Source organism: Castor canadensis, chromosome 7 (genome assembly GCF_047511655.1).
Source record: "Castor canadensis chromosome 7, mCasCan1.hap1v2, whole genome shotgun sequence".
NCBI classification, from domain to species: Eukaryota; Metazoa; Chordata; class Mammalia; order Rodentia; family Castoridae; genus Castor; species Castor canadensis.
The window spans coordinates 58,807,069-58,821,913 of record NC_133392.1 but is presented as its reverse complement, the minus strand read 5'-3'; the positions used below and the strand labels follow the sequence as shown (position 1 = coordinate 58,821,913).

The 14,845-nt window shown below is 38.0% G+C and overlaps 1 protein-coding gene across 4 annotated transcripts in view; it reads left to right on the top strand.

The window, feature by feature from the left end:
* Positions 1 to 14,845, top strand: part of Dnajc12 (DnaJ heat shock protein family (Hsp40) member C12) — a 59,259-nt gene that overhangs the window by 25,514 nt on the left and 18,900 nt on the right. For 3 of the 4 annotated variants that reach the window (XR_012449724.1, XM_074078981.1, XM_020160035.2), the window contains exons 3-4: positions 1,703 to 1,842; positions 10,065 to 10,269. Coding sequence is in view for 2 of the 4 variants with exons in the window: in XM_074078981.1 (XP_073935082.1) it covers positions 1,703 to 1,842; positions 10,065 to 10,269 (345 nt within the window). In the remaining 2 variants the exon portion in view is untranslated. Of the gene's footprint in view, positions 1 to 1,702; positions 1,843 to 2,705; positions 2,881 to 10,064; positions 10,270 to 14,845 lie in introns of those variants that run through there. The other variant, XR_012449725.1, reaches the window with a different exon arrangement.

The window sequence follows — 14,845 nt, the reverse complement described above, 5'->3', positions numbered from 1 at the left end:
TTTTCTTTTTTTCTTTTTGTTCTTAAAAGAGTGAGGGCAAGGAAAATACAGCACACCAATGAAACAAAATGCCAAAAAATTACAAAAAAATATAAAATAGAAAAATGTATTTACAGGTAGTATATTATTGTGATCGGAAAGCACAAAGACACCTGGCTGCTATAATACATGCGTTGGGCTGTGACCCATTTTGAGTTAATTTTTGTGTATGGTGTGAGTAGGGATCCAAATTCATTTTTTTATATATGGATATCCAGCTGTTCAGCTCCATTTACTGAAAACACTCTTTTTTTCCCAATTGAATTATCTTGGCACTCTTGTCAAAAATCAACTAACTGTAAATGTTAAATTTATTTCTGGATACTCAATTCTGTTCCACTTATCTATATGTCTATACTTACATCAGTGCCATATTGTTCTCATTACTATCTGTAAAATTTAGAATTAAGAAATGTGAGACGTCCAACTTTGTTCTTATTTCTCAAGGTTGTTTTGGCTATTGTGAGTCCCTTGCACTTGCATATTTTAGGATGTTAGGACCAGCTTGTCAATTTCTGCACAAAAGGCAGCTAGGATTTTGGTAGAGTTATGTCAAATCTGTAGATGAGTTAGGGGAATATTATCATTTTAGCAATATTAAGTCTTCTAATCCAGAAACAGGAGTGTCTTTCTATTTAATTAGGTCTTGTTTAATTTCTTTCAATGGTATCGTGCAGTTTTCAGTGTATGTCTTGCTTTTCTCCTGCTCCTTCTCCAGTGATGCTGGGTTTGAACTCAGGGTTTCATGCTTGCTAGGCAGACACTCTTACCCTGCAATTCTTTGTTAAAAATTTTCCTAAGTATTTTATTCTTTTTGATGTTATTATGAAATGGAATTTTTCCTTAATTTCATTTTCAGATTGTTCACTACTCGGTTGATTGTTATATATTCATCTTATATCCTGCTTTACAGAAAGTTTTAGCTTCACTGGGGGCGGGTGGCAGAAGAGACTTTGCAAAAGTTTCCAATACAACCATGAAAGGATTCCATTGCATGCCATCCAGCTGAATAGGTCAGTGAAAAAGCTACCACTTACTGAGTGCCTGCCATGTTAGTTACTATATTCAAAGCTTCCCCATAGCTTCCCATAACGTTAATGACTGTACAGAGACCAGAATCTTTAGTATGACATTCAAGGCCCTGGATGACCGGCCTTTGTCCACTGTGCATCCCATCACTCTCAATTCTTACTCTGGCTCTGGATGCTCCAGTCACATAGGCAATTTCAACTTCCAAATCACCAAGTTTCTTCCTGACTTAGAGTCCTCATTTATATTGTCCATCTCGTCTGATCACTACTCTCCCTCACAACTAGCAATAGAAAAGATAGTTTTCTTCCTTGTGAGCAAAATTGAATTTTGTACCCTCTTATCTTTCCCACTAATAACATCTGCGATTTGCATTGGTGTCATCAGCACTTGACACATCAATGGAGGCCAGGAAAGTGAGTGGATACACTGTGTCAGGCACCTTCCATGAGGCTCTCACTCATCTTTATGGTGCACTTTACAAATGAGGAAGCTAAAACTTGACTAGGTAAACTGGCCCAATGCTACATAGTAGTAAATGGCAATCATGTATCTAATGAGATTGGTTTCATAGTTTTGGAGTTTAAAATAACCTCTCCAAGAGCAAGTGCTCATCTCTTGATTTGTTTTCCAGTGGAGACTTTCCAGAAACTTCAGAAGGCAAAGGAGATTCTGACCAATGAAAAGAGCAGAGCTCGCTATGATCACTGGCGGAGGAGCCAGATATCACTGCCATTCCAGCAGTGGGACGCTTTGGCTGACTCAGTGAAAACGGTGGGTTTCTGTCTGAGCATGCTGAGAATTTGTGAGGTTCAGGCTTCTCACGGACTAGACTCATTTAGTAGTTTAGCGACTCAGTAGGCAACAGGATGGAGAAGACCAAGAAGAAATTGGTAGAGTCTGGGTATAACTTAGTGCTCACAACATCCTATGAGAGGAAATTGAGAACAGAGGCAAAAAATCAGTCCCAGAAAAGCCCATGACTACAATTTTAATTTCTTTGGCTAAGTGGACACACTCCCTGTTATCACTTACACCTCATTTCTAATAAATGTGATCCTCAAGTTGCTCTTATAACTGAATTTTGGACCATTGCAAATTCATTTTTCCTCATCTTTCCCTTTTTCTCAACACTTATATGTCTATGAAAAACAGGAACCAATTAATTAAAGAAAGCTGTAAATCATTCCTATCATATGTTTTGGACAAACGATTGTTGGAATTGTTAAACCATTGTGTTATCTTTTTTCATGACATTAAAAAAAGTACATATCAAGACTATCACTGGCAGGGCTGGAGGTGTGGCTCACTGTCAGGCATGTGCTTAGTATGTGCCAGGCCCTGGGTCCAATCCCATTACTACCAAAAAGAAATGACTAATTCACTATGCTATATTTGTTCCATTTATATTTATCTTTATATGCTATAGAGAAATGTAATTTTAAAGGGTTCTGTTATTGTAGGCATGATTTCATTACCTGGATTGGTTCCATAGGGACACTTTTATATGACCTTGAATACAGAAATGCCTTTACAGGTAAGTTTTCAAGGACACTTGTTAGAATTGGTCTATAAAGTGATTCACATGTCTTAAACTTCAGCCCTCTGGGGTTACATTTCAATCTCCCTTGTCATAGTATTTTCTTTAGGAAGACTTGAAGTTGTTGATAAAAGGCCTGTAGTACTGAGGGAGCGTCCTTGAAATCATGGGGAGACCAATGGAAAACTCTGAGAGTATATGGTTAAAGCCATCTGTGGAGAATGTAAACTGCTTTCTTCATCTCACTTTAGAAAGAAATGGATTTGCTTAAGGTGGGTTAATTATTTAAGCGGGACTAGCCATATTTGTATATGTGCAAAAAATAGGTAGAGGGAATCTTTCAAAAATAATGACTTCTCTTCATATATTCAGAAATAAGATTCTTTGCTTTTACACTGTGTATATGCAACATTTCTTGTTGACACTAGCTAGCTAACTCACATTGTTCTAACTCTGCCTAATCCTATTTCCAGCCTCCTACACATGACACAGTGTAACTACAATAGAATTAGTGACCCTTGCTATTTGAATTCCTTCTGATTCATAGCTCATTTTTTAAAAATGATCTACTCAACTCTGTCACTTAACTTTTTTTTGTTTGTTTTGTTTTATGGGACTGAGGTTTGAACTCAGGGCTTTGCACTTGCAAAGCAGGCACTCTACCACTTGACCCTCACCTGCAGCCCATTTTGTTCTAGTTAATTTGAAGATAGGGTCTTATGAACTTTTTGCTGTGGCTGGCCTTGAACCGAAATCCTAACAATCTCAGCCTCCCAAGTAGTTAGGATTACAGGTGTGAACCACTAGTGCCCGGCTCCTGTCACTGAATTTTCAGCCTATATCAAGTTAGCTGTGGATTATTAAAAAACTGTTCTCCAAATCCTTACTTTAATTTATCTTGTCAGTGTCTTTCCATTTATTACTAATTTCCTGTCTCCATTTGAGTTTAGCTTAACTATGAACTGTCTGAAGTCATATAATAATTCAATTTTGGATCTGACTCGATGCTTTATTTTTCTTGTCAGCAAAATTACAGTAGTGTGAGGGGCTAGCACTTGGTTTCGGATTTGTTTTTTATTAGTGGTACAAAATGATTAGATTCATATCTCTCTGCTTTTAAATCAGCAGTGATTTTTTTTTTTTCTCACAGTCCTCTTTGTTTGGATGAAAACTGGTGGTTTCTAACTTCCATTCGCTTCTCTTCCTCAGTGGACTTTGAATCTCCCATTCTAAGTTTCACCTGATTCGTGTATCATTCAGTAGTCTTTCTGTAGCTTTCTTTACTTTCTGTTTTAATCCTAAAAGTGACTTCTGCTTGTGAGATTCTCACTTCTATCTGTTACCTTTTTTTCTGAGCCAGGGCCTCACTATGTTGCCCCAGACTGGTGAGATAGGAGGTGATCCTCCCACATCAGCCTCCCAAGTGCTGGAACGAATTCCTTTTCTTTGAGTTATTTCATTTGTTTATCCTTTTACATTCATAGTCTGGAGAAATCAGTAACAATGATCATACCTAGTATTGCCCATCTTCTGATAGATTATTTCTATCCTTTTGTAGAAAAGCTAGGATTTGGGGATTATTTATATTACATATGCCTTTGTGATGATCAAATGGTTATAACATTAGAATTTGAATTTGAGGTGATATGTGTGTAAGACACATCTGCATATTTGCCTGCCTGCATGTTTCTAGAGTGTTAAATCTCATAAAATCTCTTTCCTTTACATCATTAATCTTGTATTTTTGCTTTTTTATTTAAGCAGTATAATCCCTCTGGAAGGAAAAGCATTGGTTGAAAGCAATATTAGTCTTCATACCTACAAGACAGGATAAATCACACGTTGTTTTGTGGCATCACACAGGATCACCTCAGGACTGTCCTTCGGGAAAATCCCTTACATAAGCCAATAACTTCAGGGTGACACTAATTTATGAAGCGCTAACTGATATATTTTTTTCCCATACCAAGTCTCTGTCATTTCATTAGCTACTTATCTTTTTTCCTTTCTTAGAAATTTCTCTTGATAGTTTCATTTGTAAAAATGTATTAGAAATTTATCTAGGTCATTGAATATGTTAGAAATTTAAATTTATACATGTGGCAATTGATTTTATAAAGAAAGAAATGTGGGACGAGAATTTCAGTAATCCAGGCTTTTGGGATCCTGGGATAACTTGCAAACAGAGACCTTTTTTAGCACAAAGAATCTAGAGAAGTTCATTTTTGTCCTGCAGGGTATAGCTGGTTCTCTGGATAGCTCCAAAATAGATGGCAGAATGGCTTGAAGAAGGCTGCTGGAAAGTGGTTATAGTGAAGCCACAGTCACCATAAAGCTCTGAGAAAAATTCTCATGAGCTGTTAAAAATGTCCCATGCCACATTAATTGCCACCAATTTTATAGAAAGCAAATAGAAACACGTTTTTAGTGAATTGGTTATTTGACACATTATTTCTGGGAGGGCTTTTTGGGGCTTCCCTGTCAGTCCACATGGACCTATTTGTCTTTTGATTGTTTCTGGGTTTTCAGCTGGGTGAAGTGTCTTTGGGGTGACTCCAGTTGGCCACATAGGACCAGAGAAGCTTCCTACTATGCCTGTACGATTACTATTTCTTTAGCCAGATGGGAAGCAATGTGCAATTCAATACCTTCTGGGCCTGTTCAAAAGGCAATCTGTTTTAAGTGGACATTATCCAAAAGCAGGTCAGAAATCAATCACCTAGGCATGTGAAAAATTCACTCCTGGTGCTCTAGAATAAAAATAACCAGTCAATTTGGTATAGCTCCAGCATGTAAGAAAGTGATTTCTTAGAGAGGGTGGAAAAGTCTATTAAGGAAAGTGGTAAATGAGTTCATTGTGAAGGAAGAACAACCACACGCCAGTCTCACAGATTTTAGGATTAGTGGCCTTTGAAGCTGGTTTAGTTTTTGCTTCAGGCACGTGCTGACTTTTTGCCTTGTGGAATTGTTGTTTGGCTAAACAGATTCTCCTTTTCCTAATCTCCTTCTTAGTCTCTATCATCAGCAGCCTGTCATTCATTCTTTTTTTTTTTTTTTTTTTTTTGGGGTGCTGGGGTTCCAACCCAGGGTCTCACATATGCTAGGCAAGTGCTCTACCACTGAGCTACCCCCCAGCCCTATTGATGCTTATTCTGTTGGAATGAATCTATGAAAATAGATTCACTTGATGTTAAATGTTCTGGGCAGCTAATCCCCCAGTGTTACTGAGAATTACACTCTGTGAAAGCAGAAGTGATCAGTTTGCAGGGTATCCAACTGCATCCCAACATACCAGGCTGCCTAGCACCACTCTTGTATCCATCCTTTGATTGAACTACAAGGCACAAAAACACCTATCTACAAGGTTAGCTGCAGTTTGGATTTTTCTTTTGCATATTTCTGTAATTGGGATCAGCAGATATAGGAGTCTGATGATAAAATAGTTTGTTTTAATTTACTCATAAAGGTGATGAATGAGTAAGACTGCTATCTCAGGATGTCTTCTCACTGAGCGCTTTCAAAGATTTATTATGAGTCATTAATCCTCAGTATCTGTCTAAGGCAGACCATAGTTTGGCACTTTGATTTCAAGAGAGACGCACCATGTACAAGCCACCTGACCAACGTGCAACATTTACAGTTCATATTTTCAGCTCTGTGCACACTGAAATCTTAAATTTCTACTCTTAGTTTTTCACTAATCTTCCCAATATCCTCCCCCCTACAGAGGAAGCACTGGCCAGCCTTTTCTAATTCTGAGCATGTACAAACAAATAAAGCAACACAAGAAGCCCAAACCAACCAGACAAAAGCCAGAGGCTGATGCTTCTTTCTTTCTTTTTTCTTTTTTGGTGGTACTGGGGTTTGAACTCAGGGCCTCATATTAAGCAGGGGCTCTATCTCTTGATTTATGCCCTCAACCCCCAATTGCCTCTTTTAAAAATGAACATTTTTATTTTGGAGTAAAACCTACGGAGAACACTTGCATTTACAGTTTAGCAAATGGTTTGAAGTGTTTACTTTGTGGCCATTCTGACACCCATATTGTTGGCATGCAGAAACTCCCTCCTTATACATTTTTGTAATCATTACTACATCTAATTCTTGAAATCTACTTTTTTTCTCCTTTTTTTTTTGTGTGTGTGACCCAGTCTCACTACTTAGCTCAGGGTGGTCTGAAACTGCCTCAGCCTCCCGAGTGCTGAGATTACAGGTATGTGCCACCATGTCTGGCTAAAATGCATTTTTCTTTATATGTGTTTTATCCATATATATATATGTAATATTATTATAGTAAATTTGAAAAATACCACCCTCACTTTATAATCCTGCTGTGGAGGCATAATCACAGTTAACTTTTTGGTGCATTTCCTTCCAATTTTCCCTTATTAATGTGAGAGGTGAGTACATTGAATAATGTTGATGACTGCTCTTTGGGGTGGCTTGGATCTTGGGGTAATTGGGACGATTAGCCTCAGATTGGATCCATCTGAGGAAAGGGTTCAGGTGGATGCTTGTGTGTAGTTGGAGAAGTTGCATGGAAGGTGGAGTAAGTGACTTGTTTGATTTGGTTAGGGCACAGCACTTGAGTATGCTTAGGGTTTTAAGATTGGCTATGTTGTTCTCCAGTCTATGTATGTATATTTGTGTCTATATTCACATTGTATGTATCTGCATATATTTATATGTCTATATTTGAATATATCCATCTTTTTCTTTTTTTAAAATTTTTTTATGACTATATGATAGTTATACAGGGGTTTTGTTGTGACACTTTTATGTATAAATATAGTGTACCCTGGTTTGGTTCATCCCCTCCATTATTCTCCGCCTTCCCCCATTTCCCTTCTTCAAGCAACTTTGACAGGTTTGAACATTCCATATTCATACATGTATAGAAAGTATCTTAACCATATTCACCCTCCTTCATCTTCTTCATCTGTCCTCCCCTCCTGCTTTTACCCCCATTAACATAACCTGTTTTACATTCTTGTCCTTCATTGCTTGTCTCTTCTGTGTGGCTTTGCCTTGGTATTTTACCTGTAAACCATCTATCTTATTCTTTTATGTCACGTTAGGGACCAAACACGAGGCCTCACACGTGTCAGGCAAGTGCTCTATTGCTGAGTCCCATCCCTAGCCCCCAGCTTTAAAAGTTTTAGTAGGGAATATGTATATATAGGAAAGAAAATGAAAAAGATAAAAAAAGGTATGCACAAAATACATCTGTCTCATTGTTTTGTTTCTCAGTACCCTGACCTTTCTAGACTTTTCTATTACAACACCCATTTCTATTTCATCCCTTTTCCTCGTCCCTCTACCATTAGCAGGCAGACACATCACACAATGAAATCACTAAGAAAAGAACCAGCACCAATCCTGTTGGGCATAATTCTAGGATTAGTTTTAAAAGGTTTGATTCCTTTTGTATAAAAGTTACACCAAAAGTCAATGGACACAATGACTAACATTGTTGATGTACAGATCCTGAATTTTTAAATTATAAATGAGAAATGTAATAAAATTATACTATTGCTAAAAATAAAAAATAGTACAATAAGATACACTGTTGTTAAAAAAAACCAAACCAGTGCATCCTTACTTCAGATCCTAGGTCTACTTCCCTATTCCAGAAATAGCCACCATTGTCATTTCTTGTGTTTTCTTCCAGAGACTTTCCCTGTAATATATACTACTCACTTACATCATCCTTTTAAGAAAATAAATGGAAATGTATAAAGGTCTTGTCATCTGAAGCTAACTGGACTTCAAAAAATTCTCCTAAAGTGCATCCACTTAAAATAAGGACCACTCTTCATAGTAAAGATGGATGAATTCTTGCTTTATCATGAGTTTTATGAAAGTGTATAATCCAGAATTCTGATATTTGTCAAGTATGCACTGATCATTGCTGGGAGGGAGGTCACAGTCATTGTGACAATAACGGTGTCTTTGTCCATTTCATGCCATATTCTACTACTAGAATATCTGAGACTGGGTAATTTATGAAGACCAAGGATTTATTTCACATGGATCTGGAGGCAAGGAAGCTGGAGATCATGGGCTCTGCATCTGGAGAGGTCATGTTTCATCATCCTGTGGTAGAAGGTAGAAAGGCAAGGGAACATGAGAGAGCAAGAATGGGCCTGAACTCACTTTTAAAATGAACCCACTTCTGTGATTTCCATGATAAAGATATTAATCCATTCACAATGGCTCTGCCTAACACCTCTTAATGGTCCCATTTTTCAACACTATCACATTGGAGATTGTGTTGGAAATGTAATCCAGCACAATTAAACTGGAACAAGTAGTTACAATGGCAGTAGACGTAATAATTTGATCTTTGCCATGACTCAAGGCATACAGCCTTATTCTCTTTGATTTTCGTGGTAAAGTACGCATAAAATGTGTATCATTTTAATCATTTTAAAAGTGTACAATTTAGCAGCCTTAATTATATTTGCAATGTTGTTGAGTCATTGCCACTCTCTGGTTATAGATCTATTTCATCACCCGGAAATGAAATCCATTTGTGATAATTCTCTGCTTTCCTTGACTCCCAGCCCTTGAGCCCACCAATCCTTTTTGCTTTAGTTATTTTTCAAATGACGTCTAGCTTTTATGCCCAGACTGGCCTGGACCATGATCTTCCTATTTATGCTTCTTGTATAGCTGAGATGTCAGGCATGTCCCATCATGCTCAGCTTTTATTGGTTGAGAAGGGGTCTCAAGAACTTTTTGCTCTGGGTTGAACTGATCCTCTCAATCTCTGCTTTCCAGGTAGCTAGGATAGCTAGGATTGCAAGCCTTCTACCACTTGAGCCATGCCTCCAGCCCCATATGTGACCTTTTTTAATCTGTTTTTTTCACTTAGTATGTTTTCAGGGTTTATTCATGTTGTAGCACATATTAGTACTTTATTCCTTTTTTATAACTAAATAATACTTCATTTTATGTATATATCACATTAAAAGAATCCATTCATTAGTTAGTGAACATTTGGGTGTTTTCCTAAATGTTATTGTCTACTTTGAATGCAAGTTTTTTCCTTGTACACATGTTTTCAATGATTTGATATATATATATATACACACACACATATATACAGACATATATATATATATATATATATATATATATACACACACACACACACACACACACACATACACATGAATGGGTCATCTCATTCTTTGAACTCTCCTAATAGTGGTGCCTTAGCTCTGTATCATGATATTACTTCTTGTAATATCAGACTTCCAAATGAGTGATTAATTAACTAGTATTTGGATTAATATCTGGATTAATTGAAGCCTCTGGTTAATAGTCAGGTCTAGCATTCTGTTGACCAGCTCTGTAATAATGGGCCAGGTGTTAAACACATTGAACTTTAAATATAGAAAACCATAGAATACTGATTTAACATTTCTGTGTCTGCTTTTAATTAATTTAGTCAATGCACTGGACTGTCAGAGGTAAAAAAGACCTGATGCTGGAAGAATCTGACCAGACTCATACCAACAGGATGAAAAATGAGGAATGGAATGAGCAAAGAGAAATAAAGAAAGAGAATCTGGATTCAACCACAGAGAAAATGAATCAAAAACAATCGGAGTCCTTGGAGAAGTCAGTCTCCCCACAAAATCTAGATTCACCAAGTAAGTCATGTCACAGAGCACAGAGGGGCTGAAACTAAAGAGTGTGGTTTATACTGCATTTGTCCTTAGCCTTTTCCAGCCTGCACAGTTGTGCCAATTTAAGGATGAATTTAGCATCTTAGAAGATACTTCATATTGACAAAGAAAGTAGAAGATACATACATTCCTTCAAAGGGAAAACCTGAGGTACTTCTCAGTGTCTTTTTTTTTTTTTTGGTAGGACTCAGGGTTTCAGGCTGGCAAAATAGGTGCTCTCCCACTTGAGCCACACCTCCAGTCCATTTTGCTCTGATTATTTTGGAGATAGGGTCTTCCAAACTATTTGCCTGTGTTGGCTGAACCTTGATCCTCCCGATTTCATCCTCTCAAGCAGGTAGATTACAGGTGTGAGCCACCAGTGGTGCTTGGCAGTTTAGCCTTTAAGAAGATTCCTGAACATCCTTGAATACTTGAATAAAAAAGATCATTAAATAGTTTGTGATGAATGACAGTTTTTCCAAAAATACTTACTTCAATTGTCTCTTTGGGCAGAACTTTTGCGTACTACCTATTTGCTGGGATTGAGGATTTTTAGAGTTTGATTCAGGCGTCTCTGCTGGTTACCAAAGAAATTTCTGTAAGTCAGCACATCTGCTGTGTCAGCCTTGCTGCTGGATATGGTTATAACATAAAAAACTTGATCAAAGAAGAAGCCCGAATTTCACAAAACAGGGTTTTAAGCAAACACATACAAACACCCCCACCCCCCCGATATGTGTGCACACACAGAGGCAAACACCCAAATGTCTCTTCTTTCAGTCCCAGAATATTCTGTTCTGTGCTTCCTGAACCCTGGCCTTCCTGTTTCAGTTATGCCTACTGCGACTGGGGGAAAGGGGGTTGGACATTTAAGAAACTCAGGTACAACTCTGAGGCCCTACCTGAGCCTCTCGCAAGGATTCTATGAAATTTTCTTTTTAAAAAAATCGTTATTTTGGTATTTAAAAAAATCAAGTAATAGGAACTTATTAAAAAATTCAGAGAATGATAGATAGACAGTAACTTGGTGTCTACCCCAGCCTACCATCCTCCTCCTCTTCTGTTTCCTGAAGTAATCAATGTGAATGTTCCTGTGTCTCCCTCCACACCGTTCCCTGTGCTAATGCGAGCCTATGTAAGTGTGTGCGACCTTATGAGAGCTTTAAAAATAACATGCCTTTATGTTACAGAAAGGTCAAGAGGACAGAGTCAGTTCTCAGCTTTCCACTGATGAATTGTGTGGCCTGGGCCAGTTAGTTAACCCCTCAGTGTTTGAGTTTTCTTAGCTATGTGACAGTTAAAATATGTCTCTCTTGAAAGGTTTTCTTGAGGAATAAATAACTTAATGTATATAAAATATTTAGATTAGTACCAGACACATGGTCAGCATAGTTTCAGCCCTAGTTCTTATTATTGTGGCCTTCTCCATAGGTCCTTATATTCCTCAGGGTCTCATGCTTGCTAGGCAGGTGCTCTACCACTTGAGCCACTCCACCAGCCCTTTCTTTCTATCTATTTTTTGTTTGAGACAGGGTCTCACCATGTAGTCCAGGCTGGCCTCAAACTCCCGATCTACCTGCCTTAGCCTCCTGAGTTCTTGAGTGCTGGGAATCCAAGTGTGAGCCCCCCATACCTGGCCGTGAATTCATTCTTTTTTTTTTTTTTTTATTTTGAGGTACTGGGACTTGAGTTTAGGGCCTTCACCTTTAGCCACTCCACCAGCCCAATTTTTTTTTTTTTTTTCTCAGTTCATATAATTTATTGCAGTTAGCACACAGTTTAAAAATTCACCAACACACCAATAGTACAAAACTAAACAGCATTATAAGTTATTCCCCTCAGGAAAATAAAACAGACTGTGATTGTCAAAGCTAGTTGTCAGTCTAAGTTTTCGAACAAAGGAAGAATGTGAAACTAAGTAAAGGAAAAAGCAATCACTCACAACGACCACAAAAAGAAAATCCAAAAGAAAGTCCGTTTTCTCACAGACATTGATTGTCTTCTCTAAATTAATACAAATTATTTAACATAAACTGTATTTAAAAAAAAAAAAAACTAGAAACTCTTCAAGTAACTAAAGACAATGCTCCAAGGCCATTTTTCACAGCTTTTTTGTTTGTTTGTTTGCTTTAAATGCAATTACAGCCAAATTAACACACGTTTGACCAAATATTTCCAAAACAGTCCAGCAACACACAATGGAGTTTTCCATTCAGTATCTTAAGCACAAAAATAGGCTGTTTACAGTAGTTAAGGCGATCAAATCTTAAACAAAAACAATTTTAAAAGAAGGAAACCAGCAAATGTCCTCCATGCTCCTCCCATAGACCTTATTTGTAAGTGCAAGACAGGAAAACAAACACTGTGCAAAACGCTTTCGCCCGCGTGCAGGTCATCAAGCCGTACACTGGGCTGCAGCCTCTGCTGCCGACACACATGGTCTACTAACCCCTTCCCCTGTCAATCAAGGCAGTCCAGTCCTTTCAGCCTGGGGCTTTTTCAGTCCATAGAATCTTTTCATGAGTGGGGGGGGGGGCAGAAAAGGGAGGGTAAGGAAGAAGGGGAGAAAAAGAAAGGAGGCACAAAAAAAAGAAAGAGAGAATGACCTATTGTCAATTTGTGCAGTAGTTATTCTAAAGACGCTCAACTGAGTAAATGCATACACCTAAACTCTGAGCTGGCATGGGTTCTGTGCAATTAGAAGTTTGTTATAAATGCACACTGCACATGCAAACCTTTAAGCCGTTTGTAAACATTTATATGTTCCTTGTTATATAGCAAAGTTTTCAATTTGCAGCTTAAGTTTTTATTCAGCTTAACAGTTTCAACTTAAAGACAGTGGGAAAGTCAATTTAAATTTAAATTATATAAAATAAAAATAAAAACAGTGCATTTACGTTCTTCATAACACCAGGTTTTTTCCAAATGGTGCTATTTTTCTAAGAAATTAAATAGTTTTAAACTCACTCATTAAAGTTATACAATGCAAACAAAGACAAAAAATATATTGAAACTCATGCATTTCTGTAGCGTTAATATTTACTTTTCAAGACTCAACTAAGAGCATCAACACAACCTGTCAAGTTCTTTGACACCCCCCCAGCCCGTGTAATCAATTACAGTATACAAGAACAGTAATTCACATTTTTAAACACACAGTTCAACACTGCTGAAGCTGCACTATCCTTTTCATCCCAAGCAACCTTCACAAAGACAAATTTTTGTGAAGGGTTTTTTGAGATAGGGTCTTGAGAACTATTTGCCTGGGCTGGCTTTGAACTTCGATCCTCCTGACTCCTGCCTCCTGAGAAGCTAGGATTACTGTGAGCCACAGGCACCTGGCTGAATTCATTCTTCTTAACCGCTGATAATATTTCAGAGTGCAGAGGTATCATCATTTACTCAGGACAAATTGAATTGCAATTTTTTTTGCTTTTGCAGTTCTACAGTTTGAACTCAGGGCCTCATGCTTACTAGACAGGTGTTCTACCACTTGAACCACTCTGCCAGGCCGTGAAGCCAGTTTCGATGTCCTCACACTGTAAAGTGCATGTGTTACTGTGGTTTAAGAAGGATGAAGGCAGTGAGGATCATTGCCTGTTCTATTTTTTTTAAAAGTGCATCTCCTGTGCAAAGGGGTTCATCGTGGTATTTCCATCCATGCATAGAAGGGACTTTGTTATGTTCACCCCTCTTCTACTCTTTGAGAAGCTGTTGTTGGAGAAGCATTATGAAATTCTGCCAAAGCCTGTATTTCCCAGTTTTTTTCCTTAATGCTCTTTAAGAGATTATTGGCTCTTCTGAGTAGCGCTTTAAAGCTGGAGTCTGGTAATCAAAGTGCAGTTGCGTGATTATTTATGATGTCATCATTGCAGTGTAAAATTTTACAGTATCAGTATTGAAGAAACTTTATTCACGTCAGCTTTATCAAGCCCTCAGTGGCTTCTTACATGTTATTTTCTCTTTGTTAATTTCTATGAGCAGTGCTTGATACTAAAGTTGGAGTTTGCCTTATGAGCCTCTCCTGTGATGAGCGGCCCCAAATAGTACACATTCTGACTCTTCATTGCAGCCAGTAAAGGTGGATTTTGGATGTGGCCATCCAAAAACTGGTGTGCAAAGCAATATTGCTTTTACTTTCTTTTTAAATATGTATTAAGTAGGCCTTCTGATAAGGACAGTTCTAGCATCAAACAGTTTTATGTAACATCCTGGAATAACAACTAAAAACTTTTCATGTAGCTGTTGGTGTGCACCACACCCTATGGGCACCTACCTGCTGAGACATTGCCAGGGGTTTTCTCAGGCAGTGGAGCCTGCTTGCCAACAGGAAGTGCCAGGGAGTAAAAGTCCTTTGGAGGGAGCCATCAGACAGCCATCATTGGGAGGGGGAGGCTGTTTCTCACTCAGCTCCTACCCTATTGATATAGGATAGCTCTAACTTTATATGATTTCCTAGGATTCCCAGTGTGATCAAAATCTAGTCATTCAGGGTGGTAACTTGTTTGATAACGACCCCCTTACGATTTTGGTTTCCTTTCTTATTCACCTGCCGGTG